This window comes from Oncorhynchus keta, chromosome 19 (genome assembly GCF_023373465.1).
Source record: "Oncorhynchus keta strain PuntledgeMale-10-30-2019 chromosome 19, Oket_V2, whole genome shotgun sequence".
Classification (NCBI taxonomy): Eukaryota; Metazoa; Chordata; class Actinopteri; order Salmoniformes; family Salmonidae; genus Oncorhynchus; species Oncorhynchus keta.
Window position 1 is genome coordinate 27,959,306 of NC_068439.1, and position 27,089 is coordinate 27,986,394.

A 27,089-nucleotide genomic window follows, 5' to 3' on the forward strand; every position below is an offset into this window, starting at 1 on the left:
AAAATAATATACTTTTGTACATTGTGCGTTGAAATTTGGTCCACTACACTTTTATCAATTTTACCATTATCATTGGCAGCTGGTAATATACCCTTTTCTTTTACATTTATCTATGCATATTACAAATAACATGTATATATTTTATTTATACCGTGCATTTTTTCCTCAAAGTTTGACCCCCACCCCTTGCCTCTGCACAAGCGCAGAGAATCATTGGGATTTCCTTGTTGTCAAAACACAGAATGGATGCTGTGATTTTAGACAACGTTAGCTAGCTAAATCACTTCAAAGTTACGTAGATACCCAGTTTATTGCAATAATAATTGTAATCTCTCAATTTGTTCAACTCTGTCAGTTTTTAAACCAAGGTACTTATTTATTGCATCAAGCTAACGTTAGCTAGGTAACTTTGGATGCGATGTTTACGAAGATGCTTCCATAGATAGAACAATGAGCAAATATTTGATGCTTCCCGCTAGTAGTTAGCCAGCTCATCTTCAAGCTATTTTACGTTTCATTTTCTGCTATTGCAGGTTTTTGCGTTATCGAAATGGGGAAAGGTTGCAAAGTTGTGGTGTGTGGTTTGGCATCTGTAGGAAAAACAGCCATCCTTGAACAGCTGTTGTATGGTAATCACGCTGTTGGTAAGTTGATGACTGTAAACTTGAACTTGCCTGTGGTTGTGAGAGATGAACACTGTAAAATGTGCTTGTAGTGTTCAAAGGGAATTAGCATTGTATTGGAAAATGTAGCCTGTAATGTCCAGTTATTTGGAGCAAGACAGCGTTCTACTTTTCTTTCACGATGCAACTTTAGCAGATTAAATCTGTGACTAAGTATATGCATGGCTTCATATGAAGGTGAATTGAAGACCATGATCTGGGGTGAAGCAGAGAACTGATAAAGACCATCCAGCATGGTGTGGGCTTGTTGTGGCTTTATAGCCAATGAAGAGACAATTTATGCTTGATCCGAAAATGTGGTCAGAGGCGCCTTATGGATGGTGTGACCCAATGAGCTACATACTACATTGCTGTGCGCATCTCAAATATAACAATGCAGAGGGCTCCACATAACTCTGCATTGACATGATTGGTTGATGGTAAGGGAGGGAGGGAGGTCCTGTTTAAACACAAATTCACTTCCTTAACAACTTCCTTCACAACAGCTCTGCGTTGCTCCTCGAAGCCAAGAAGTATGAATGCCCTGAATTCTGCTGATGCTGTATCACTGGAAACGCTGCACGGCCAATGCAGACGTTGGATTGCTGTTCATTGATTATAGCTCAGGCTTCAACACCACAGCACCCTCTGTAATATTCATATGTGTAAACATACTGAATTGTAATTGGATGCATTTTACCGCCATATCATACTGTGCTATGGTTGTTTAAGACCACCCAAATGGTTAGGTCATGGTCAGTTTGATCCTGGTTGGCGATACGTGAACATGCCAGTTATAGCTAACTAATAACGACTAGACTTCCTGACGGGTCACCCCCAGGTGGTGAAGGTAGGCAACAACACCTCCACTACGCTGATCTTCAACACAGGGGTTCCATAAGGGTAAATGCTCAGCCCCCTCCTATACTCCCTGTTCATCCCTGACTGACCTCTAACTCAATCATCAAGTTTGCAGACGACACAACAGTAGTAGGCCTGATTACCAACAATGATGAGACAGCCTACAGGGAGGAGGTGAGGGCCCTGTCGAAGTGGTGCAAGGAAAATATACTCTCCCTCAACGTCAACAAAACAAAGGTGCTGATTGTGGACTTCAGGAGACAGCAGAGGGAGTACCCCCATCCACATCATGAAGGTGAAAAGCTTCAAGTTCCTCGGCGTACACATCACTGACAATCTGAAATGGTCCAACCATACAGATAGTGTGATGAAGAAGGCGCAACAGCGTCTCTTCAACCTCAGGAGGCTGAAGAAATTTTGCTTGGCCCCTAAGACCCTCACAAAATTTTACAGATGCACCATTGATAGCATTCTGTCGGGCTGTATCACCCCCTGGTACGGCAACTGCACCGCCTGCAACCGCAGGGCTCTCTAGAGGGTGGTGCGGTCTGCCCAACAGATCACACTGCCTGCCCTCGAGGACACCAACAGTACCCAATGTCACAGGAAGACCAAAAAGATCAAGGACATCAACCACCTGAGCCACGGCCTGTTCACCCCGCTATCATCCAGGAGGCGAGGTCAGTACAGGTGCATCAAAGCTGGAACCGAGAGACTGAAAAACAGCTTCTATCTCAAGGCCATCAGGCTGTTAAATAGCCATCACTATCCGGCCTCCACCCAGTACTCTGCCTCGAACTTAGTCACTGTCACTAGCCGGCTACCACCCGGTTACTCAACCTTGCACCTTAGAGGCTGCTGCTCTATAGACATGGAATCACTACTCACTTTAATAATGGAACACTGGCCTCCCGAGTCGCGCAGCGGTCTAAGGCATCACTAGATACCCGGGTTTGATCCCAGGCTGTGTCACAACCAGCCGTGACCGGGAGTCCCACAGGGCAGCGCACAATTGGCCCAGCGTCGTCCGGGTTAGGGGAGGGTTTGCCCGGGGGGGCTTTACTTGTCTCATCACGCTCTAGCGACTCCTTATGGTGGGCCGGGCGCCTGCAGGCTGACTTCGGTTGTCAGTTGAACAGTGGTTCCTCCGCCACATTGGTTCGGCTGACTTCGGGGTTTGGCGGGTCATGTATCGGAGGATGCATGACTCGACCTTTGCCTCTCCCGAGCCAGTTGGGGAGTTGCAGTGATGAGACAAGATTGTAATTGGATATGACGAAATTGGGGGGCAAAATACAAAAAAAATCTAAAAAAAGAATAATGATGGAACACTGGTCACTTTAATAATGTTTACATACTGTTTTACTCATTTCATATGTATATACTGTATTCTAGTCAATGCCATCGTATTCAACTATTGGTGTATATGTACTATTCTATCCTATGTATTCTACAGATATACTAAATATTCTATCCACATACTGTTCAGTGTCTATACATTCCATCATATATACATATATACACACACAAACACTCCGACATTGCTCACCCTAATATTTATATATTTCTTAATTCCATTGTTTTACTTTTAGATTTGTGTGTATTGTTGTGAATGATTAGCTATTACTGCACTGTTGGAGCTAGGAACACAAGCATTTCACTACACCCGAAATAACAACTACTAAATACAGTGGGGCAAAAAGGTATTTAGTCAGCCACCAATTGTGCAAGTTCTCCCACTTAAAAAGATGAGAGGCCTGTAATTTTCATCATAGGTACACTTCAACTATGACAGACAAAATGAGAAGAAACAAAATCCAGAAAATCACATTGTATGATTTTTTAATGAATTTATTTGCAAATTATGGTGGAAAATAAGTATTTGGTCAATAACAAAAGTTTATCTCAATACTTTGTTATATACCCTTTGTTGGCAATGACAGAGGTCAAACGTTTTTCTGTAAGTCTTCACAAGGTTTTCACACACTGTCGCTGGTATTTTGGCCCATTCCTCCATGCAGATCTCCTCTAGAGCAGTGATGTTTTGGGGCTGTTGTTGGGCAACACGGACTTTCAACTCCCTCCAAAGATTTTCTATTGGGTTGAGATCTAGAGACTGGCTAGGCCACTCCAGGACTTTGAAATGCTTCTTACGAAGCCACTCCTTCGTTGCCCGGGCAGTGTGTTTGGGATCATTGTCATGCTGAAAGACCCAGCCACGTTTCATCTTCAATGCCCTTGCTGATGGTAGGCTTTGTTACTTTGGTCCCAGCTCTCTGCAGGTCATTCACTAGGTCCCCCCCGTGTGGTTCTGGGATTTTTGCTCACCATTCTTGTGATCATTTTGACCCCACGGGGTGAGATCTTGCGTGGAGCCCCAGATCGAGGGAGATTATCAGTGGTCTTGTATGTCTTCCATAATAATTGCTCCCACAGTTGATTTCTTCAAACCAAGCTGCTTACCTATTGCAGATTCAGTCTTCCCAGCCTGGTGCAGGTCTACAATTTTGTTTCTGGTGTCCTTTGACAGCTCTTTGGTCGTGGCCATAATGGAGTTTGGAGTGTGACTGTTTGAGGTAGTGGACAAGTGTCTTTTATACGGATAACAAGTTCAAACAGGTGCCATTAATACAGGTACCGAGTGGAGGACAGAGGAGCCAAGAAGTTACAGGTCTGTGAGAGCCAGAAATCTTGCTTGTTTGTAGGTGACCAAATACTTATTTTCCACCATAATTTGCAAATTAATTAATAAAAAATCCTACAATGTGATTTTTTTCCCATTTTGTCTGTCATAGTTGAAGTGTTCCTATGATGAAAATTACAGGCCTCTCTCATCTTTATGTGTATGTCGCTGTATGTGTATGTGACCAATACAATTTTATTTGGATTGGCCATGCAGCGCCTTTTAAGAATTGAATAACCCTGCTATAGAATATAAATACTGTATTTAACCGAGAGTTGAATGAGCACTGCCTACCTACACTACCTACTAGACTGCTGTGTTGAACACAACCATTGTCTCCTGTCTGTTGCAGGTTCAGAGTCCACTGAGACCCAGGAGGATGTGTATGTGGCATCGGTGGAAACGGATCGTGGTGTAAAGGAACAGTTACGTCTCTATGACACCAGGGGGCTCCACGACGGCCTGGACCTTCCCAAGCACTACTACTCTGTGGCAGACGGCTTTGTGCTGGTCTACAGTGTGGACAGCCTGGAGTCCTTTAAGAGGGTGGACGTCCTCAAGAAGGAAATAGACAAGTCCAGAGACAAGAAAGAGGTACTGGGATTGTGAATGATTGAAACTCTCCCTAAGGATTGATAAGTGTGTGTGGTTTTAACATTTTAGTCAAATGAGCCAGGTTTCATTTATTGTTTTGGTCACAAACAGCTAATCCATCAATCAAATGTATTCATAAAGCCCTATTTACATCAACAGTTGTCACAGTGGTTTTATTCTAACCCGGCGTAGACTCCAAATGGTAAGCAGAAGCACATTGTCCAGAAAACCCCCAACTGTAAACCAAAACACAAACCAGAACCTCATACTATTGTTGTTGAGTTTAGTTGGAGTGTCCCCTCTTCCGCCGTCTTCCTCCAGGTGATGGTGATCGTGCTAGGGAACAAGACAGACCTGCGTGAGCGTCGTCAGGTGGAGCAGGAGGCAGCGCAGCAGTGGGCGCGGGGGGAGAAGGTCAAGCTCTGGGAGGTCAGCGTCACTGAGAGGAACTCTCTCATCGAACCCTTCACCATGCTCACCAGCCGCCTCACACAGCCTCAGAGCAAGTCTGCCTTCCCTCTTCCAGGACGCAAGAGCAAGGGCACGGCGTCCAACGACATATGAACTGAACTCAACCTCAAGAGCACCTAAGTTCCAAGTACTTCAGGGGGGAGATGTTAGAGAGTAGGGTTGATGAGTTAGCCAGCCAACTTCAATTAATATTCTGACTTCATATCACCATGACTCTACATTCCATAGACAACCAACAACCCATATTAAGAGCTTTTTATTAAAAATGTTATTGACTAGCAAATCAAGAGATGTATCTTAATGTTTATCAAAGTGAGCTGGCTAAATGAGTGAGCCTGCTTTGTGGTGTCACCATACACCCCTCTGGTTTCAGTGTGTCCCATCCTATGGGATGGCTATAGTAGCCGCTGTACAGCAAGGTCTAGGCCCATCTAATGCGCCTTTAGAGTGAGGCATATTACCTAGTGTATGGCCTACTACCATATAGTTTATGGCATATTACTAGATACTACCTAGTGTATGGCCTACTACCTACCATCCAGTGTATGGCCTATTACTAGATACTACCTAGTGTATGGCCTACTACCTACCATCCAGTGTATGGCCTATTACTAGATACTACCTAGTGTATGGCCTACTACCTACCATCCAGTGTATGGCCTATTACTAGATATTACCTAGTGTATGGCCTACTACCATCTAGTGTATGGCATATTACTAGATACTACCTAGTGTATGGCCTACTACCATATAGTGTACGGCATATTACTAGATACTACCTAGTGTATGGCCTACTACCATCTAGTGTATGGCATATTACTAGATACTACCTAGTGTATGGCCTACTACCATCTAGTGTATGGCATATTACTAGATACTACCTAGTGTATGGCCTACTACCATCTAGTGTATGGCATATTACTAGATACTACCTAGTGTATGGCCTACTACCATCTAGTGTATGGCATATTACTAGATACTACCTAGTGTATGGCCTACTACCATCTAGTGTATGGCATATTACTAGATACTACCTAGTGTATGGCCTACTACCATCTAGTGTACGGCATATTACTAGATACTACCTAGTGTATGGCCTACTACCATCTAGTGTATGGCATATTACTAGATACTACCTAGTGTATGGCCTACTACCATCTAGTGTATGGCATATTACTAGATACTACCTAGTGTATGGCCTACTACCATCTAGTGTATGGCATATTACTAGATACTACCTAGTGTATGGCCTACTACCATCTAGTGTATGGCATATTACTAGATACTACCTAGTGTATGGCCTACTACCATCTAGTGTATGGCATATTACTAGATACTACCTAGTGTATGGCCTACTACCATCTAGTGTATGGCATATTACTAGATACTACCTAGTGTATGGCCTACTACCATCTAGTGTATGGCATATTACTAGATACTACCTAGTGTATGGCCTACTACCTACCATCCAGTGTATGGCCTATTACTAGATACTACCTAGTGTATGGCCTACTACCTACCATCCAGTGTATGGCATATTACTAGATATTACCTAGTGTATGGCCTACTACCATCTAGTGTATGGCATATTACTAGATACTACCTAGTGTATGGCCTACTACCATCTAGTGTATGGCATATTACTAGATACTACCTAGTGTATGGCCTACTACCATCCAGTGTATGGCATATTACTAGATACTACCTAGTGTATGGCCTACTACCATCTAGTGTATGGCATATTACTAGATATTACCTAGTGTATGGCCTACTACCATCTAGTGTATGGCATATTACTAGATATTACCTAGTGTATGGCCTACTACCATCTAGTGTACGGCATATTACTAGATACTACCTAGTGTATGGCCTACTACCATCTAGTGTATGGCATATTACTAGATACTACCTAGTGTATGGCCTACTACCATCTAGTGTATGGCATATTACTAGATACTACCTAGTGTATGGCCTACTACCATCTAGTGTATGGCATATTACTAGATATTACCTAGTGTATGGCCTACTACCATCTAGTGTACGGCATATTACTAGATACTACCTAGTGTATGGCCTACTACCATCTAGTGTATGGCATATTACTAGATACTACCTAGTGTATGGCCTACTACCATCTAGTGTATGGCATATTACTAGATACTACCTAGTGTATGGCCTACTACCATCTAGTGTATGGCATATTACTAGATACTACCTAGTGCATGGCCTACTACCATCTAGTGTATGGCATATTACTAGATACTACCTAGTGTATGGCCTACTACCATCTAGTGTATGGCATATTACTAGATACTACCTAGTGTATGGCCTACTACCATCCAGTGTATGTCATATTACTAGATACTACCTAGTGCATGGCCTACTACCATCTAGTGTATGGCATATTACTAGATACTACCTAGTGTATGGCCCGGTAGCAATAAAAAAAATAATGGTACGACCTTGATCAGGTATGTTGCTCATGTCTGATTATTAAATGTCTGTAAATGGTTGTTTTTGGGGTATTTGTTAATACAAAAGCTGTGTAGTTTATTAGCCTTGTACATGTTTTATTTACCTAATGTATTTGTCACTTTACTAAAAACTGAATTCCTAGCGGGTAGGAATGGGATGAAATGTGGCTTCTGTCATGTGTCCAAATAACATCCTCTCTCCTGAAGTGTACACTCGTTCAGTACTACAAACGTAGAAGCATTCGATTGGTGGAGGCATGGGCCAGGAGTTTCCACCATATTTCTGAAAGTCATTTTCTTTCAGTTCAGTGAATTGAACACTGAGGATGGTGGGATAATTTGAACATTGCCTGTGTCCTTCATGTCTTGTGTGACCTAGCTGAATAAATGTCATATTTTATGCTGCTACTGAGTTGGTTTTGTTTGTTGCTGTCCATCTGCTTCCTGACATATGCACATTTCAGTTTGAACGCCATTGAACAATGACTGTATATCAGCAACACACCTAGACATGATGTGCTGTATAGGCTAAATACCAATGTTTCAGCACTATGTTATAGCAGATGAAATGATAGATATGCAAGAGCGCTTACACCAACGGTTACTTTATTATGTGAAATTCACGTTGACATGAGATTAGGAATTCTACCAGAAAACCATTGTGTCACACCTTTATACAAGCAGTCCAACAATTTCTAATTAATTTCATTTCGTAGTACAATTAGCAAAAAAATCATTTACAGAACGTTAAGGAAACATTGAAAAGCATTATTACCAAAATCTTCATTATAATATACGGGCCGAGAACTTAAAGACCATGAACAAAATATCAGGAGATATGACAAATTCCAAGAAAAATCCTTCCCTTAGTCTCCAAGCTCCCGTTTCCCCCAACCTGACAGTCCCCGAGTCATCCCAGAAAGGCGACACCTCCCCCTCATGTTGCCCCGGATTGTAGTCATTAGGGCATGCAACAGAAAACGTTTTGCAATGGGAAACAAATTAACGTTTCTTATTGGACAATTCCAAGTAGTTCCTCCCCGTTTCAGTCCCTAATGAATACGACCCAGTCCTGTGTGTCTATGTGGCGTATCTCTTGGTCCACTGTTTGGCTATCCTGTCGTGCTCTGGTCTGTTGGTTGTGTACTGGGTGGCGATGCTTCCTACCAGAGGGTCAGCTGTGAGGGGTGGAGATAACACAGAGTTATAGATAAGGCATCAACTATAGCTTTGACCAGCCAGCACGTACACACGGAATTCCACATATGACAATGTTTGAAATAAGACTACAATGCCCGTCAAATCAGCCACTGTAATTAATTCATTTCAATTGAACACGCATTACAGTAGTATATGGTGTCTTAAGTCTTACCAGGGTTGCAGTCAGTGAGCAGGGAGCAAATGGACAGCAGCACCTTGGAGATGGTGAGGGCGGGGCTCCAGTTGTCCTTCAGGATGTCCAGACAGATCACACCCTGACTGTTGATGTTACAGTGGTAGATCCTGGTACGGAACGTCACCTAGGATACAACAAAGTTAATCTACAGTTGAAGTCAGAAGTTTACATACACATAGTCATTAAAACTCGTTTTTCATCCACTCCACAAATGTCTTGTTAACTATAGTTTTGGCAAGTGAGTTAGGACTTTCTGCATGACACAAGTCATTTTTCCAACAATTTTTTACAGACAGATTATTTCACTGTATCACAATTCCAGTGGGTCAGAAGTTTACATACACTAAGTTGACTGCCTATAAACAGCTTGGAAAAGTCCAGAAAATTATGTCTGGCCTTAGAAGCTTCTGATAGGATAATTGACATAATTTGAGTCAATTGGAGGTGTACCTGTGGATGTATTTCAAGGCCTACCTTCAAACTCAGTGCCTCTTTGCTTGACATCATGGGAAAGTCAAAAGAAATCAGCCAAGACATTAGAAAAAATATTGTAGACCTTCAAGTCTGGTTCATTCTTGGGAGCAATTTCCAAACGCCTGAAGGTACCACATTCATCTGTACAAACAATAGTACGCAAGCATAAACACCATGGGACCACGCAACCGGCATACCGCTCAGGAAGGAGACGCGTTCTGTCTCCTAGAGATGAACGTACTTTGGTGCGAAAAGTGCAAATCAATCCCAGAACAACAGCAAAGGAAATCCACAGTAAAACGAGTCCTACATCGACATAACCTGAAAGGCTGCTCAGCAAGGAAGATGCCACAGCTCCAAAACCATCATAAAAAGCCAGACTACGGTTTGAAACTGCACATGGGGACAAATATCAGACTTTTTGGAGAAATGTCCACTGGTCTGATGTTATGTTCGGACATAATGATCATCGTTAGGTTTGGAGGAAAAAGGGGGAGGCTTGCATGCCGAAGAACATCATCCCAACAGTGAAACACGAGGGTGGCAGCATCATGTTGTGGGGGTGCTTTGCTGCAGGAGGGACTGGTGCACTTTACAAAATAGGATGGCATCATGAGGTAGAAAAATTATGTGGATATATTGAAGCAACATCAGTCAGGAAGTTAAAGCTTGGTCGCAAATGGGTCTTCCAAACGGACAATGGCCCAAAGCATACTTCCAAAGTTGTGGCAAAATGGCTTAAGGACAACAAAGTCAAGGTATTGGGGTGGCCATCACAAAGCCCTGACCTCAATCCCACCGAAACATTTTGGGCACAACTGAATAAGCGTGTGCAAACAAGGAGGGCTACAATCCTGACTCAGTTACACCAGCTCTGTCAGGAGGAATGGGACAAAATTCACCCAACTTATTGTGGGAAGCTTGTGGAAGGCTATCCGAAATATTTGACCCAAGTTAAACAATTTAAAGGCAATGCTACCAAATACTAATGTATGTAAACTTCTGACCCACTCGGAATGTGATGAAAGAAATAAAAGCTGAAATGAATCATTCTCTCTACTATGATTCTGACATTTCATTCTAATTGACCTAAAACAGGAATTTTTACTAGGATTAAATGTCATGAATTGTGAAAAAACTGAGTTTAAATGTATTGGTGCATGTCAACCTCCGACAAACTGTAGATCAATGCACCCTGTGGTTTATGTGCTTTTTCCAGTCCTTCGGGAGCTGAGCATCTCTTTGTGCCAGTAACACAGAAGAAGAGGAGCGGAACATTAGGAAGACAAGAGACTAAACTTCATTAGGGAGCCACCTCTGACCTCCGGGCTGCCTGCCTGAACAGTGGAGGGATCAGAGTGAGAGTGACATTGGAGACGCACCCTTTGACTCAATCACACTCTCCCCCTCTATCTCCCTAGCTGACTCATTCTCTCTCAATCACTTCATGAGTGACTAACCATGCTGGCCTGCTTGTGGAAACTGTGCTCCATAACTGTGCTCCCAGGCTATCCCAAGGTGTGGAGTGGATCTGCTAGTCTAGTCTGTGGTGTTTGTGTACCCTGTTCTCAGACAGCAGCTATGTGTGTGTCTGTGTGTGTAGCAGTGTGTGTGTCTGTCTGTCTGTATGAAGCCCTGTGCACAGCCAGGCAGTAAAAACAAGGAAACAACTAAGTTTCTCTAGATCAATACACCCTGACTGTTATTGATGTTACACTGGTAGATCCTGAACGAAACACCAAAATAATCTGCTCAACAATGCTTGGAGGATGGAAACTCAGTCTAATCATGGAAGCCACATTTCTATTCAAGCCTTTGGAGTCTGGTTTGGTTGGTTGGTTTGGTTAAAATGACCATTAACTGTTTGCAATTTGCATAAAGAACTAGAGGCCCTGCATTTCAATAACGTCCAAGTGCAATCGCTCCCTCCAGCGATCAACTTCGCAATAACAAGTTCCCTTCTCTAGTGAGAAAGTGGTAGCCTACAAAGCTGTGTAATGGAGGAGTGTTCTATTCATTGTTTGAGTTGTTTTGACTGGAGTTTTTACCTTGGGTGGTTTGAAGGGGTAGTCTGGTGTGAAGGCGATATCTAGGAAGAAGACTCCTCCCTCGTATACAGAGCCTGGTGGTCCCAGGATGGTGGATCTCCACTCATAGATGTTGTCTCCTTTTGGACCCGCACTGCAAACACACAAACAGGCAACATAGGTACATTGCACTGTTTCATGGCATTGGAGAAATGAAGGGTGAAAGACAAGATGACAGAACGTGATGAAGGAATGCAATAATATAGTGCTTTACACTTGGTTTCTCTGTAGAACATACAAACACACAGGCTATATGATTTATAGAGATTGAGGCTTTCTAAAATATCTGATCTCAAACTAATAACTAGCTCACAAAAGTGAAGGTTAAAATGCTAATACTTGTGTATCAGAAAACAGAAAAACTGAAATGTAGGCATCATTGTAATATATATATATATATATAAAATCTACTATCATTCACAGCATTATCGATGTAGCTCATTACCGGCGCAACCTGCCACGAGTCAAGTCATCGCCTCGTAGTAAAACCAAAACAAAGCTATAGTGCTATGCAGTTTATTTGCTCAGTGACATAAGACAAGTTGACAGGGGTTGAATGGAGCTTCTGATAGTCCACTGGATTACCGCCACCCACCAGTATTGAGTAATGCAAACACAGAAATGGTCTACGACGAAAAACGCCTTGTCATTACTCAACGACCAAAATGCATGCTTTACATTGATGCTAACAGCAAAGCTAATTAGAAATCAATGTGAAAACATAACACTTAATTGTATGCCAAAAACACAGGACAGTCTCTGTATAAAATACAGGACTTAATTGTATGCCAACTACACAGGATAGTGACAGTCTAAAATACAGTTCCTAATTCTATGCCAAAAATCTGTATATTAGAAGTATTGTATCATTTCACATGATAACATCCAGCCTGTGTGGTTTCTCTGCCTGACAACAGATGTGTGTGATACACAGCAGAGCCACAGAAGAGAGTCTGTTCTCCACCCCAACAGACAAATATCACGTAGTGTTCCCGGCAGGGGTGATATGGCATGCTGCAGTCAATGTAGTCGTTCAGTTCAATATGCCACACTAATAGTCACTGTTGTGTTGTCATTCAGTTCAATAGCAGACAGAGAGAAAGGAAAGGTGGGGCAAGATCAGTCCACATTTCAGCTGGGAGACTGTGTTTGTGATGAAGAACCATCAAAATGTCTACACTCAATGCATCAGTCAGGTAACAAGTGGAATAACAGATTTTTCTGATTCTCCAAAACGCTTTTGTTTACTTCTGTGATACTGTTGTTTGCTTATTTTGAATCTTTTTGCAAACAACAGGGGATAATCTTCCAAGTGTAAATAGAAATGGTCATCCCTGTGAGAGTACAGGCCAGTTGTATCAGGGGCCAGCATAATGCATGCAACTCCTGACTTCAGTCTGTATCTCAACTCTCACTTGACACCTTGGCTTGCCAGGAATATGTCTAAGTGCAGATACTGTCCTCTTTATGTGTCATCACATCATCTCGAACCCATTAGCAGCTGCTAGCACTACCTCTTTTTATAGCACTAACCAGAAACACAGTGTAATGTACACTAGGCTGTCATAACAAAATAGATAGTATAATGACGCCACTTCAACAGAGCGGCTGAAAGACTGAAGACACACTACCCATTCCTGATAATGGCAATCGCACAGACATGCAGTATACATAGAATGGTAATCGGCCTGTGAGTGAACCTTCTTTTCAGTAACGTAAAGATAACATTTACCAAGCATTCCAGGAGTAATGGGAATGCTTCAAGGCTGTTTTCTTCATTCAGAGATTTTATAGGAATAGGTCATGCCTTTCATTAAATAGGAGAATACAAATAATTCAGTCGACATTCATATCATTATAGACTATGGGGATATTGTGTATAGGATTATGAATACAGCTGCCACTGTATTGAAGCCAATGGACAGTTTATTATAGCGCACTACGTTTTATTACGGGCTATAGGCTGGCCCTCTTTGAAGTCTCGTAGATCGATGTGTTGCACTCTAGTTTATAAAGCCCTCCTGCTTTAACAATGAAGTAAGATACTTCCTCAGTATCTTACTTCATTGTTAACTTCTAGAAGTACGAGATACCAGACCCGGCCTCAGGGATGGCCATCTCTGGAGATCCCTTCCAGTTCCACTGAGTTGGGTCCAACTGCTTTTTGTTTGCACCTTACGTGTGGAATGATCGCCAATGCCATTTAAAATTGGAGGAATTGGTGCCTCTAGGGCAGTGGTACAACCGGGGTCTGCGGGCCCCCTATGGGTCTATATAGGTACTGCAGTGAAAATATATATACTGAAAAAATATAAAACGCAACATGTAATGTGTTGGTCTCATGTTTCATGAGCTGAAGAAAAATATCCCAGACACATAAAAAGCTTATTTCTCTCAAATTGTGCACAAATTTGTTTACATCCCTGTCAGTGAGCATTTCTCATTTGCCAAAATCATCCATCCACCTGACAGGTGTGTCATATCAAGAAGCTGATTAAACAGCATGATCATCACACAGATGCACCTTGTGCTGGGTACAAAAAAAGTCCACTCTTAAAATGTGCAGATTTGTCACACTACACAATGCCACAGATGTCTATATTGAGGGACTGCACAATGGAATGCTGACTGCAGGACTATCCATTAGCGCTGTTGCCAGAGAATTTAATGTTAATTTCTCTACCATATGCCTCCAACGTTGTTTTAGAGAATTTGGCAGTACGATCAACCGGCCTCACAACCCCAGACCACGTGTATGGTGTTGCGTGGGTGAGAGGCTTGCTGATGTCAACGTTGTGAACGAGTGCCCCATGGTGGCGGTGGGGTTATGGTATGGGTAGGCATAAGCAACGGGCAACAAACACAATTTCATTTTATTGATGGACCTTTTAATGGCAATTGTCGTGCCAGTCATGTGCCACCATCACCTCATGTTTCAGCATGAGAATGGATGGGCCCCATGTCGCAAGGGTCAGTACACAATTCCTGGAAGCTAAAAATGTCCCAGGTCTTCCATGGCCTGCATACATACTCACCAGACATGTCACCCATTGATTATGTTTGTGATGCTCTGGATCGACGTGTACGACACCGTGTTCCAGTTACCACCAATATCCAGCAACTTGGCACAGCCATTGAAGAGTTGGACAACATTCCACAGGCCACAATCAACAGCCTGATCAACTCTATGTGAAGGAGATGTGTCGCACTGCATGATGGTGGTCACACCAGATACTGACTGTTTTTTCTAATCCATGCCCCTACCTTTTATTATTATTATTATTATATATTTTTTCATCTGTGACCAACAGATGCATATCTGTATTACTAGTCATGTGACATCCATAGACTAGGGCCTAATGAATTCATTTCAATTATCAGAGTTCCTTATATGAATTGTAACTCAGTAAAATATTTGAAATTGTTTCATGTAGCATTTATATTTTTGTTCAGTATTGTACTAAAGCGATTAAAAAACAACTAATATGTATATAGTGTTTTAATGTGTTGTGCTAAACAGGGCTCTTCTGGAAAACAGACCTTGGTCTCAGTATTGACTCCCTGTCAAAATAAAGGTTAACTAAATAAAATAAGGCAACACTTTCCCAACGGACCATGAACACAGCAAGCAAAACAGCCTCCATTATCCCAACACTGGGTCCCACTCCATTATCCCAACACTGGGTCCCACTCCATTATCCCAACACTGGGTCCCACTCCATTATCCCAACACTGGGTCCCACTCCATTATCCCAACACTGGGTCCCACTCCATTATCCCAGCACTGGGTCCCACCCCATTATCCCAGCACTGGGTCCCACTCCATTATCCCAACACTGGGTCCCACTCCATTATCCCAGCACTGGGTCCCACTCCATTATCCCAACACTGGGTCCCACTCCATTATCCCAACACTGGGTCCCACTCCATTATCCCAACACTGGGTCCCACTCCATTATCCCAACACTGGGTCCCACTCCATTATCCCAACACTGGGTCCCACTCCAATGATCACGACTCCCGAATAAACACAACTCCTTTCAGAAATACCAGCTCAGAGGTACAGTAGGTAGCAGCCGTACTTTGGGTTTTTAATGCTCGCTAACAACACAGCATGGGCTAGACACTTCCTCCCCAGTGGGGAGTCCTTTTTAATAGATATGAAAAGCTTTACAGAGACTTAGACAGCAGCCATCACAGTCACACATACAACAACTTCAACACTCTGGAACAGTAACACTCCATTGTGTCAAGAGGAGAAAAAAAATCCTTGGCTCGCAATCTCTCACTCTAAACATTAGCTCAGAGTACACTAGAGGGAGTAAACAAAGAATCACAAGCACCTCAGATGGCTTACAATAACTACTGGCACGCTTCCTGAAGTGAAAACACCTTTAGAAGCACACACACAGACACAACACTCATTAGCCAGCAGTCAATGCTGGGGCTACACAGTTAGGGGGTTGAGAGTGAGGGGGGTGAGTAAGAGGCAGTAAGAACACAATTGGAACCCACTGTTTTCCCTTCTCATCTGATCTAGGAAGGTAAGCAGGGTCGGGCCTGGTTAGTACTTGGATGGAAAACTGCCTGGGAATACCAGGTTCTGCAAGCTTAGGGCAGCAGGTAGCCTAGCGGTGAGAGCGTTGGGCCAGTAACCAAAAGGTCACTGGCTCAAATACCCGAGCCAACAAGGTGAAAAAGCTGTCTATGTGCCCTTGAGCAAGGCGCTTAACCCTAGTTTGCGCCAGGGGTGCCGTACTACTATGGCTGTAAAACAACATTTCATATTTATTTTTTTGACCACTATCCCAGTCACAGAGCAGTTACACACACACCAAGCTTTCAATGTTCAATTACTATCATGAGCCTTAACTCTGAGAATGTCAAGAATCCAATGAGACGCCACCGCAAGGCCAGACACCCAGGGGCTACATCCTGAAGGGAGGGACAGGGAGGGAGAGTGTGTTTGTCAAAGAAAGGAAAACAAGTGCTAGAAAAAAAGTGCACAGGAGTAGTAGCCAAAGAGCAGCTAAGGAAACGAATGAAGGTGAGAGAGAACATGTGAGGGGGAGAGAGAGCATGTGAGGGGGGAGCATGTGAGGGGGGAGCATGTGAGGGGGTGAGAGAGTGGAGAGAACATGTGAGGGGGAGGGAGAGAACATGTGAGGGGGGGAGAGAACATGTGAGGGGGGAGAGAGCACGTGAGGGGGGGAGAGAGCATGTGAGGGGGGGAGAGAGCATGTGAGGGGGGGTGAGAGAGTGGAGAGAACATGTGAGGGGAGGGAGAGAACATGTGAGGGGGAGAGAACATGTGAGGGGGAGAGAACATGTGAGGGGGGAGAGAACATGTGAGGGGGGGAGAGAACATGTGAGGGGGGAGAGCATGTGAGGGGGGGAGAGCATGTGAGGGGGGAGAGAACATGTGAGGGGGAGAGAACATGTGAGGGGAGGGAGAGAGATGAACATGAGAGCATGTGAGGGGAGAGAGCATGTGAGGGGGAGAGAGCATGTGAGGGGGAGAGAGCATGTGAGGGGGGGAGAGAGCATGTGAGGGGGGAGAGAGCATGTGAGGGGGGAGAGCATGTGAGGGGGAGAGCATGTGAGGGGGGAGCATGTGAGGGGGTGAGAGAGTGGAGAGAACATGTGAGGGGGGAGAGAACATGTGAGGGGGAGAGAGAGCATGTGAGGGGGTGAGAGAGTGGAGAGAACATGTGAGGGGAGGGAGAGAACATGTGAGGGGGGGAGAGAACATGTGAGGGGGGAGAGCATGTGAGGGGGGAGAGATATGTGAGGGGGGGAGAGAACATGTGAGGGGGAGGAACATGTGAGGGGGGAGAGAACATGTGAGGGGGAGAGAACATGTGAGGGGGAGAGAACATGTGAGGGGGAGGGAGAGAACATGTGAGGGGAGGGAGAGAACATGTGAGGGGGAGGGAGAACATGTGAGGGGGAGAGAACATGTGAGGGGAGAGAGAACATGTGAGGGGGGAGAGAGCATGTGAGGGGGAGAGAGCATGTGAGGGGGGAGGGAGAGAACATGTGAGGGGGGAGGGAGAGAACATGTGAGGGGGAGGGAGAGAACATGTGAGGGGGAGAGAACATGTGAGGGGGAGAGAACATGTGAGGGGGAGAACATGTGAGGGGGGAGAGAGCATGTGAGGGGGGAGAGCATGTGGGGGGAGAGAGCATGTGAGGGGGAGAGAGCATGTGAGGGGGAGAGAGCATGTGAGGGGGAGAGAGCATGTGAGGGGGGGGAGAGAGCATGTGAGGGGGGAGAGAGCATGTGAGGGGGAGAGAGCATGTGAGGGGGGAGAGAGCATGTGAGGGGGGAGAGAGCATGTGAGGGGGAGAGAGCATGTGAGGGGGGTGAGAGCATGTGAGGGGGGTGAGAGAGTGGAGAGAACATGTGAGGGGAGGGAGAGAACATGTGAGGGGGAGAGAACATGTGAGGGGGGAGAGAACATGTGAGGGGGAGAACATGTGAGGGGGAGAGCACGTGAGGGGAGGAGCATGTGAGGGGGGAGAGCACGTGAGGGGGGAGGGAGAGAACATGTGGGGGAGAGAGAACATGTGAGGGGGTAGAGAGCATGTGAGGGGGTTGAGAGAGCATGTGAGGGGGTGAGAGAGCATGTGAGGGGGTGAGAGAGCATGTGAGGGGGTGGGAGAGCATGTGAGGGGGTGGGAGAGCATGTGAGGGAGAGAGAACATGTGAGGGAGAGAGAACATGTGAGGGGGAGAGAGCCTGTGAGGGGGAAGGAGAGAACATGTGAGGGGAGGGAGAGAACATGTGAGGGGGGTGAGAGAGCATGTGAGGGGGGGGTGAGAGAGCATGTGAGGGGGGGTGAGAGAGCATGTGAGGGGGGTGAGAGAGCATGTGAGGGGGGTGAGAGCATGTGAGGGGAGGGAGAGCATGTGAAGGGGGGAGAGCATGTGAGGGGGGAGCATGTGAGGGGGGAAACATGTGAGGGGGGAAGCATGAGAGGGGGAGAGAGCATGTGAGGGGGGGGGCATGTGAGGGGGAGAGAGCATGTGAGGGGGGTGAGAGAGTGGAGAGAACATGTGAGGGGGAGGGAGAGAACATGTGAGGGGGAGGGAGGAACATGTGAGGGGGAGGGGGAGAACATGTGAGGGGGAGGGTGAGAACATGTGAGGGGGAGGGAAAGAGAGCATATGAGGGGGGAGGGAGAGAACATGTGAGGGGGAGGGAGAGAACATGTGAGGGGGAGGGTAGGAACATGTGAGGGGGAGGGTGAGAACATGTGAGGGGGAGGGTGAGAACATGTGAGGGGGAGGGTGAGAACATGTGAGGGGGAGGGAGAGAACATGTGAGGCAGAGGGGAGAACATGTGAGGGAGGGAGAGAACATGTGAGGGGGAGAGAACATGTGAGGGGGAGAGAGCATGTGAGGGGGAGAGAGCATGTGAGGGGGAGAGAGCATGTGAGGGGAGAGAGCATGTGAGGGGGAGAGAGCATGTGAGGGGGAGAGAACATGTGAGGGGGGGGAGAACATGTGAGGGGGGGGAGCACGTGAGGGGAGGAAGAGAACGTGAGGGAGAGGAAGAGAACATGTGGGGGGAGAGAGCATGTGAGGGGGTGAGAAAGCATGTGAGGGGAGTGAGAGAGCATGTGAGGGGGGGAGAGAGCATGTGAGGGGGTGAGGGAGCATGTGAGGGGGTGAGAGAGCATGTGAGGGGGTGAGAGAGCATGTGAGGGGGTGAGAGAGCATGTGAGCGAGAGAGAGAGCATGTGAGGGAGAGAGAACATGTGAGGGAGAGAGAACATGTGAGGGGGAGGGGGAGAACCTGTGAGGGGGAGAACCTGTGAGGGGGAGAGAGCCTGTGAGGGGGAGAGAGAACATGTGAGGGGGAGGGAGAGAACATGTGAGGGGGGGTGAGAGAGCATATGAGGGGGTGAGAGAGCATGTGAGGGGGGTGAGAGAGCATGTGAGGGGGGGTGAGAGGGGGGGAGGGAGAGAGCATGTGAAGGGGGGAGAGAACATGTGAAGGGGGAGAGAACATGTGAGGGGGAGAGAGAACATGTGAAGGGGGGAGAGAACATGTGAGGGGAGGGGGAGAACATGTGAGGGGAGGGCGAGAGAACATGTGAGGGGGGATAGAACATGTGAGGGGGAGAGCATGTGAGGGGGGAGAGCATGTGAGGGGGGAGAGAGCATGTGAGGGGGAGAGAGCATGTGAGGGGGGGAGAGAGAACATGTGAGGGGGAGGGAGAGAACATGTGAGTGGGGAGAGCATGTGAGGGGGGAGAGAACATGTGAGGGGGAGGGAGAGAACTTGTGAGGGGGGGAGAGAGCATGTGAGGGGGAGGCAGACAGCATGTGAGGGGGAGGCAGAGAGCATGTGAGGGGGAGGCAGAGAACATGTGAGGGGCAGGGCGAGAGGGGGGAGGAAACGAGTGTGTGATGTTAGCACTATGATGACGACAAGACCATTTAAAAATAGAACAAGGCTGGAGTGTGTGTGTGGCATTCCCCGTGTCAAGTATAATTAGCTTTTGATGAATGTCAACTGAGGAAGTTGCCATGTAGTGGCCAGAAAACATGACATGCTTGCTATGGTAGAAAACATCCAGTTCAGGAAAACCAACTGATAGATTAATGAAAACTACAGACTAAACCACTATATAAATTGCCTCATGCAAAGAATGTATAGTGTATCTAAAGATAGGTCCAAGACCACAAATACCCTTTTCACACTCACTACCTGCACTGTAGGCATACTGGGCTGGCTTGGATGTTTTCACATTGTCACTCCGAGCCATAAGACTGTACTAGTCTGATGAGCTAAAGCCTAGGCATTAGCTCAAGAAGCTAATGCACGTCTTCAGGTCTCGGGCAAGGCGACTCGTCACACAAGCATGGTTCACTGAATTACTTCCATTCTATGACACAACCGTCAGGTCACTAAGGTGGCAGCAGAATGTCTGGTTGGAACATAGTTCACTGGGTCAGCCCCCCCAAAAACCCCTCTTTAGTTCACTGGGTCAGCCCCCCCAAAAACCCCTCTTTAGTTCACTGGGTCAGCCCCCCCAAAAACCCCTCTTTAGTTCACTGGGTCAGCCCCCCAAAACCCCTCTTTAGTTCACTGGGTCAGCCCCCCCAAAAACCCCTCTTTAGTTCACTGGGTCAGCCCCCCCTCTTTAAAAAAAACCCTCTTTAGTTCACTGGGTCAGCCCCCCCAAAAACCCCTCTTTAGTTCACTGGGTCAGCCCCCCCAAAAACCCCTCTTTAGTTCACTGGGTCAGCCCCCCCAAAAACCCCTCTTTAGTTCACTGGGTCAGCCCCCCCAAAAACCCCTCTTTAGTTCACTGGGTCAGCCCCCCCAAAAACCCCTCTTTAGTTCACTGGGTCAGCCCCCCCAAAAACCCCTCTTTAGTTCACTGGGTCAGCCCCCCCAAAAACCCCTCTTTAGTTCACTGGGTCAGCCCCCCCAAAAATCCCTCTTTAGTTCACTGGGTTCCAAGCATCTGGGCAACACGTGGTGATGTGGTTATAAACCCCCATAATCCCTCTGGATTAACCAGAGCTCCTTCCACTTTCCAATACCACAGCAGCACCATAGTAGCCCACTACACTAGACTAGAGCAGGCCACAAAACCCACCAATGGATGGAATGACTAGAATCAGACAAATAGGATTCCTTCCTTCATGGTCCTTTCCAGCTGCAGAACACAAAGCTCCTGTCTCAAAACATGCCATTACTCTCTGACATGTTGAGTGAGCCAACCTCTGCCAAATCCATAGCAGTCATATGCCAGGGTCATCAGCGAGCTAAATGTCTGTTTTGGAACTGGTTTGTGTGTGTGTCCAACTGGTGGTCTGGAGAGCTGCGCCAACATGTAATCAGCTCACTTCTCAGGGTCTAGACAGGATCATCATGACCCACAGTTCCCTAAGTGCGTGTAGACTGGCAAGTGTAGACTGACCGCAGCACAGCAGCTTGTCAGCAGGTGAGCGTAAATTCTGACCTCATTGAAGATATACATACAGAGATGAACTCCCTCAGTGGCCTTCAAGGTTCAATAACACATGACAAGGAACTGCTTGTACATCTCCTGTCTCTCTAGAGAGAGAGAGAGTGTGTGTGTGTGTGTAGCACATCTCTTCTCTCCTTTACTGGCCTTCCAGGATGCATGTCAGAAGAACTGTGTTCATCATGCCTCTGAAAATACGGAGCGTAGGGGTTAGTAATGTTCTCTAATTGCGCCGGGATTGGCTCAATGTTCTGTCACTCATGGGGACACTAAGTCACCGGCAAATCTAAGGCCAGAGGTCGAAAAATTCAAGCCCCTTGGGTGCTGCCATAGAGTTACATTAGAAGTGCCCATCCAAGAAGGCTCAAGGTCATTGGCCACAGATAAAATTACGTCAAATCACATATCTACAGTAGCTTTGATTGGACTGTTAACATCATACTTATAAAATCATAGCTAGCAGTCATCATCATGAATCAAGTCGACAATCTACTGGCAAATCCTTTTTGCTCCTTGTCATATGAAGAGAAATTATAGATAAAAACGTATCGGTGCTCCTCGGCCATTGGACATAAACATTACACAACAAGTTGGAAATAGCAAATTCAACAATGAGTGGTTTGGAAGGAAACAGTGGCTAACTGCAAGCATTTCAAAGCAATCACTAGCCTGCTCTTCAGTGGAGTGGGTTGAGTGGGTTTATGGTCCCAATTCTGGGTTTAAGGGTCTTCCAATGATAAACATTCAACATTGGCCATGCTGTCAATCGAGCATGATTTCTAAAAGAAAACAACAGTTAACTCATAACTGGGAAATCTGACTTCAGTGTGTTCAAGACAACTGGGAACTCAGGAAAAAAACTGGCTCCGACTGGCAAAATACGTTTTGTACGGTCATCCAACTCGGAAATGTAAGTCGGAAACTCAGACCTCTTTCTAGACATGAAGATCACTGATGTCATTGTGATTAGACCTTGTTTTTTTCCAGAGTTCACAGTTGTCGTGAAAGCACCATAAATCCAGAGAATGCCAGACTTTGATGACAAAATTTGCCCATGAAGGACCGCCGCACCACCTTCCTGTTCAAGTGGGCACAGCACATGGTGAGTCCAAAAATGTATTTTATACTGCTGTATAAATTATGTAATATTCTGTGGAGATATATATATACTGTAGCTAAGAAAGTAATACTAAGTATGTTGTGTAGTAAGCTGTTAGTAGCCTATATGCCTCACCCTAATAATTTGGTCTATTTTCCCCTCTTAATTTCGCCTATTGTTCTGACTTGGTGGTGCACATGAAGCCTATAACCTGTTTTAAAGAAATGTAATCATCAAATATTTTAAGAGCTTTCAATGTCTGCTTATATGCCCCCTTTATTTATCCTACAGTTCTGACTTGTACAGACTTGTACAGTGTACAGAGAGAACACTGTAAGAACGGCCCATGTTCTGAATTCTGGTACTGTACATTTCAAAAGTGCTGAACAAATAGTTATTTTGACTACGTCCGTTCTAGCTCCCTCATTAATGTCTTAATCGAAAATTACGGATGGCCTCTTATCCGCTTGTCATCCCCTTATGCCCTAGTTTGTACATCTCAATTGACAGTAGAAACCACATTTGTTTAAGCAAATCAGCCATATCTGTAAGGTGTTCGGACTGCTGTTGGGACCCTGCTGTTGGGACTCTGCTGTTGGGACAGCTTTATGTAGGCGCTAACAGTTTGTGTGCACCGTTATAGCGCAATTAATCTATTGTTCAGAGTTGTGTAGTGGCTTTACTAGCATGCACCCCCCCCCCCCCAAAAAAAATGTTGTTTTCCCCACCAACATTTACATGCTAAAATCTCACACATACACGCACCTACCTGCAGTTCGGTGGCGGATCCAAAGTAATGTCAGCCAACTCCTTCTGAATTCTGAAATAATGCACAAAAATGAAAATGGTCACTCACATAGTCCTTCTTAATTCTAACAGAAGATTAATAATAGGGAACAAGATACATTGTCATGGCAGACACTCAAAATATCCAGAATGCTAATTTTACCAAAGGATCAAGACAGACAGGAAATTAGGATGAGGACAAATATAACTATAGATAAAAAATCTGGCACAGTGCAGTCTATTTTATTTCCTCTAGTCTTACCACAATAAACACTGAAAATAAATATGCAAATAAGTTAGTAATCTATTGAATCATAGGTTATTTACAGTTTGACAACAATGGACTAGGAAGGTTAAGGAACATATTCAAAACGGTAAACAAAAAAAACTTTATTCGGAAGTTCATATTTATATATAGAGAACCGAATTCAGAAAATGGTCCACTGTAAATTAAACACTATAGTAACACGCGCCAGTCAATGACAAGACGATACATTGTAACAAAAGTGGCAGCGAGTGAGCTACGGTATTATAAAATATCAACTCAGTGAAACGTTGCATTTTTTTGACAGCCTTACCTTTTGGCGCTGGTGGAGAGGAGTTTGGAAGTCTTGCTCATACTGGCTTTGCTTTCTTCTCGTTTCTTAGGCGCGTTTTTTTTTAAATGCTGATGAGTTGAGGAAGAAGAACTAATGCTGGCACGCGAATCCTCATCCGACATACCGATCTGTACAGACAAAAACAAAAAGCAACATTCAGGCCACAGAAGAACAACAAATACACCTAAGACCCCCCCCCCCCACACACACACACACAATTTCAGCAGCACTGCAAATATTCAATGTAGGCTATCAATAACCAGCGCCATCGATACGACCTTTAGCCTATTGTTGTTAGGCTCCAACCAACGATGTGTTCATAGGTTTACAGACACAATTCAACATGAGTTTATCGTCAAACCATTACCCCCAGTCTTTCTTAACGCTCTAACAGATTAGCCTACTGACCTAAAGCTAATGTTTGCACTGAAGCGTTATTTTAGCTGAGTTGTGCTACAACAAAGGAGCCCACTCCGCTCTTATTGTGAAATGATTACATTTCATTACAGCAAAATAAGAACGACGAGTAGCCTGTAGCCTAATTTCCTCAACTGATCAAATAGCCCAATGTAGCCTCAATGTATTGGGCGATGTCGCATTCGTTTGGGGAACCTTCCTCATTCTTCATTCCCACTGAGCATTCGTTGACTTGATGAAACTTTCACTTTGAAATCAGATGCTCTTCAATCACCCTTAAGAGAATATGCCGAACATGTATGCCAAACTAGTTGAATCTGTAGACCGAAGCCAATGTGTTTTACAATTAGATGTTATATTGGCATCCCTCGATAGGCAGCTAAAGCTGATCTCAGTCCAGTCTTTAGGACGGACCGTTTTCCTCAATTTCAACCCCAACGGCTATAACCTATCCACGGTGGAGATCCAAATGTCGATCCCTCAGACGCGTCAAACAATACAATATAGATATGTATTTCTCGATTTTTAAAAAAGCATTTAGTGTTAGATAGGCCCACCTTTCTTTGTGTCTGTGAGTGCCTCCGTCGCCTGGACGCGTGCCTTTTGCCTCTCGCGGAGCGGAAGTGTGGGTGCAGAGGCAGCAGCAGACGAAGCTAGAGTTATCCAGGGCAATGGATTCCGTCTCGGTTGGGCACACTCGATGACAATGTCAAATTGAGAGAGCTGGCTGAGCACTACTCTATAATTGGAAAGGGGGACAAAGAGGTGTGAGATGATTCTGACCATTGTGGATACCATAAGCCTATATAGAATGTTATCAATGCATCATGTAAAAGTGAAGTCCACTTACACTCCCAATAGTCAGCAGAGGGTGACAGAAATATTAGATGTTCTTATCTCTTCTTTATGATGGTCATATTAGGCTACATGAAGTTAACTGCATTTCAAAGCATTCCTGCTAAATTGGCGTGCATCCTCTTGTTGCAGATAGAAATGGACCATGTAGGCTAATGGATAACCTAGCGGAAGAGGCTAACTTGCAGGTACATGCAGGCTACTGCTTTATACCGTCTGAACTCACCTGGTGTATTTGCTTCACCACATGAGATAGCTTCTTCAATGTGACGATGGCAGCCCATACAATGTCCACTGAGCTGCATTTTGAATGTAAACATGACCAATATTAGTCTTAAAATGGTTCATTTGAGTTCAGTAGGCTACAGGGCAAACAGTCAACCTCTCCAGTCAGAGGGTCTGATTGAGCCTAAAATTAACCCATTGACCAACACCAACAACCTGTGGGATTTACTGTCCTCAAAGGAGGAAGAACACACCATACTGGCAGCGCATCAAAGAAGAGGTTGAGATAAGACTTTAAGTGGTATTGTCTTTACCAACCAATCCCCCCTGCCCTGGTCTCTTAGGACAGGCTGGGGGTTGAGGACAACCAGTGAGGTTATGAGGCTCTGCATCAGAAACAATAATCATTCTTCTTCTCCCTGTGGAGTACTGATGAGGAGGTGGGGGAGGTAGAGTCCCAATGTCCCCCTTCCATTCCCTGCCTGTCAACAATAATTACATCCCTTTGCTGGTCTCTCTACACTTTGCCGCTTCTCTTTGAGAAATAAGAATTAGGATCCAACCTACACCAAATCATTTACAGCAGCAAAACACAGAATGTTAAGGCCCGACTCCACTCCTTTCAACACTGGCTGTCAAAAGGCAAAGATTCTACTAATTCATCCTGGATCAGTTCTCTTCTCACCACTAATGCTGCAACAGTCTCTCTAGCGAGAGATGAGAAATCCATGTGCAAGAGGGAGGATGTGGTGCTGGTTTATATTGGAATAGGCCTACAATGACTGAGAGGCCATTGTCGTAATTAGCAATAACAAGCAGCATTGCTGCCTAATTAATAATGGATGAAATCTTAATTAATAAATAATTTTCACAAAACAAGACTCCACAAAGCACAAAACCAAACATTTCATTTGGAATGCCAAGGCTGCACAGGGTTCAGTATTCCAGGTGCTGTTCCAGACTGGATCCTTTCATGAAAACCTGCAACATATTAGGAGTGAAGGGATGCATCCAGATGTTCCATTCAGGGGGGGGCTACATTTTGGGACTGGAATGTCAGGAACTAAACTGCCGTAGTTATACTAGTCGGGACTCAGAATTGTAGCATTACAGAATGGAATCTCAGAATCCAGAGTTTCATTCTAAGGGCATTTGTATATGGGAACTGTGTTTGTGTGTTTCAGTGTTTCTGTGTGTCTGCGTGCAGCAGATCCTTCAATAGAGCTCTGTATTTGAGGCAGCCAGCCAGCTATCAAAGAGCTTTTAAACTTCTCATGAAAATACAAGGGACAAGATGAGAGTTTTGAACTTGAACAAACAGTAGCTTTAACTTTCATCACTGATCATAAAAAGGAAATGTTATTGACAGTGGAGCTTTAAAATGTGACATGAGAAAATAACATAAATCATCTAAAA

The 27,089-nt window shown here is 45.0% G+C and overlaps 2 protein-coding genes and 1 long non-coding RNA gene across 55 annotated transcripts; 1 reads left to right on the forward strand and 2 right to left on the reverse strand.

Moving 5' to 3' along the window:
- Positions 1 to 189: 189 nt before the first annotated feature.
- LOC118398031 (NF-kappa-B inhibitor-interacting Ras-like protein 1) lies at positions 190 to 6,006 on the forward strand. Of its 2 annotated transcripts, XM_035792989.2 has the most exons (5): positions 190 to 368; positions 534 to 644; positions 4,559 to 4,800; positions 4,960 to 5,002; positions 5,122 to 5,263. In XM_035792989.2, exons 2-4 carry the CDS (start codon positions 551 to 553, stop codon positions 4,990 to 4,992), a joined length of 369 nt encoding a protein of 122 aa, XP_035648882.1. In that variant the 5' UTR covers positions 190 to 368; positions 534 to 550; the 3' UTR covers positions 4,993 to 5,002; positions 5,122 to 5,263. The 2 variants fall into 2 exon arrangements, with proteins under 2 accessions (XP_035648882.1, XP_035648881.1); XM_035792988.2 differs by lacking the exon at positions 4,960 to 5,002 and having other exon boundaries at positions 314 to 368; positions 5,122 to 6,006.
- On the reverse strand, positions 5,655 to 7,780 carry LOC127909335 (uncharacterized). Of its 50 annotated transcripts, none has more exons than XR_008070856.1 (8): positions 7,538 to 7,652; positions 7,283 to 7,486; positions 7,130 to 7,180; positions 7,028 to 7,078; positions 6,824 to 6,976; positions 6,000 to 6,713; positions 5,839 to 5,948; positions 5,659 to 5,783 (listed from the first exon to the last, which is right to left on the reverse strand). It is a non-coding gene; the product is annotated as an uncharacterized LOC127909335 (long non-coding RNA). The 50 variants fall into 50 exon arrangements; XR_008070857.1 differs by lacking the exon at positions 7,130 to 7,180 and adding an exon at positions 7,181 to 7,231; XR_008070843.1 differs by lacking the exon at positions 7,130 to 7,180 and adding an exon at positions 7,181 to 7,231 and having other exon boundaries at positions 7,028 to 7,129.
- Positions 7,781 to 8,334: 554 nt separating this feature from the next.
- On the reverse strand, positions 8,335 to 25,728 carry LOC118398037 (ubiquitin-conjugating enzyme E2 E1-like). 3 transcript variants are annotated; one of them, XM_035793000.2, is made up of 7 exons: positions 25,675 to 25,728; positions 25,151 to 25,332; positions 24,156 to 24,304; positions 23,561 to 23,611; positions 11,664 to 11,796; positions 9,118 to 9,265; positions 8,335 to 8,923 (listed from the first exon to the last, which is right to left on the reverse strand). In XM_035793000.2, exons 3-7 carry the CDS (start codon positions 24,296 to 24,298, stop codon positions 8,826 to 8,828), a joined length of 573 nt encoding a protein of 190 aa, XP_035648893.1. In that variant the 5' UTR covers positions 24,299 to 24,304; positions 25,151 to 25,332; positions 25,675 to 25,728; the 3' UTR covers positions 8,335 to 8,825. The 3 variants fall into 3 exon arrangements, with proteins under 3 accessions (XP_035648893.1, XP_035648892.1, XP_035648894.1); XM_035792999.2 differs by lacking the exon at positions 25,675 to 25,728 and adding an exon at positions 25,444 to 25,611; XM_035793001.2 differs by lacking the exons at positions 25,151 to 25,332; positions 25,675 to 25,728 and adding an exon at positions 24,585 to 24,609.
- Between the last annotated feature and the right edge of the window lie 1,361 nt (positions 25,729 to 27,089).

Bases quoted from the DNA above. Each gene is read 5' to 3' on its own strand.
- LOC118398031 (XM_035792988.2), top strand. From the start codon at position 551: ATGGGGAAAGGTTGCAAAGTTGTGGTGTGTGGTTTGGCATCTGTAGGA. The intron at 645-4,558 runs GTAAGTTGATGA...TGTCTGTTGCAG, and splicing joins GTATGGTAATCACGCTGTTG to GTTCAGAGTCCACTGAGACC. The intron at 4,801-5,121 runs GTACTGGGATTG...GTCTTCCTCCAG, and splicing joins AGTCCAGAGACAAGAAAGAG to GTGATGGTGATCGTGCTAGG.
- LOC118398037 (XM_035793000.2), bottom strand. From the start codon at position 24,298: ATGTCGGATGAGGATTCGCGTGCCAGCATTAGTTCTTCTTCCTCAACT. The intron at 23,612-24,155 runs GTAAGGCTGTCA...GCATTATTTCAG, and splicing joins CTCTCCACCAGCGCCAAAAG to AATTCAGAAGGAGTTGGCTG. The intron at 8,924-9,117 runs GTAAGACTTAAG...CACCCCTCACAG, and splicing joins GCTCACTGACTGCAACCCTG to CTGACCCTCTGGTAGGAAGC.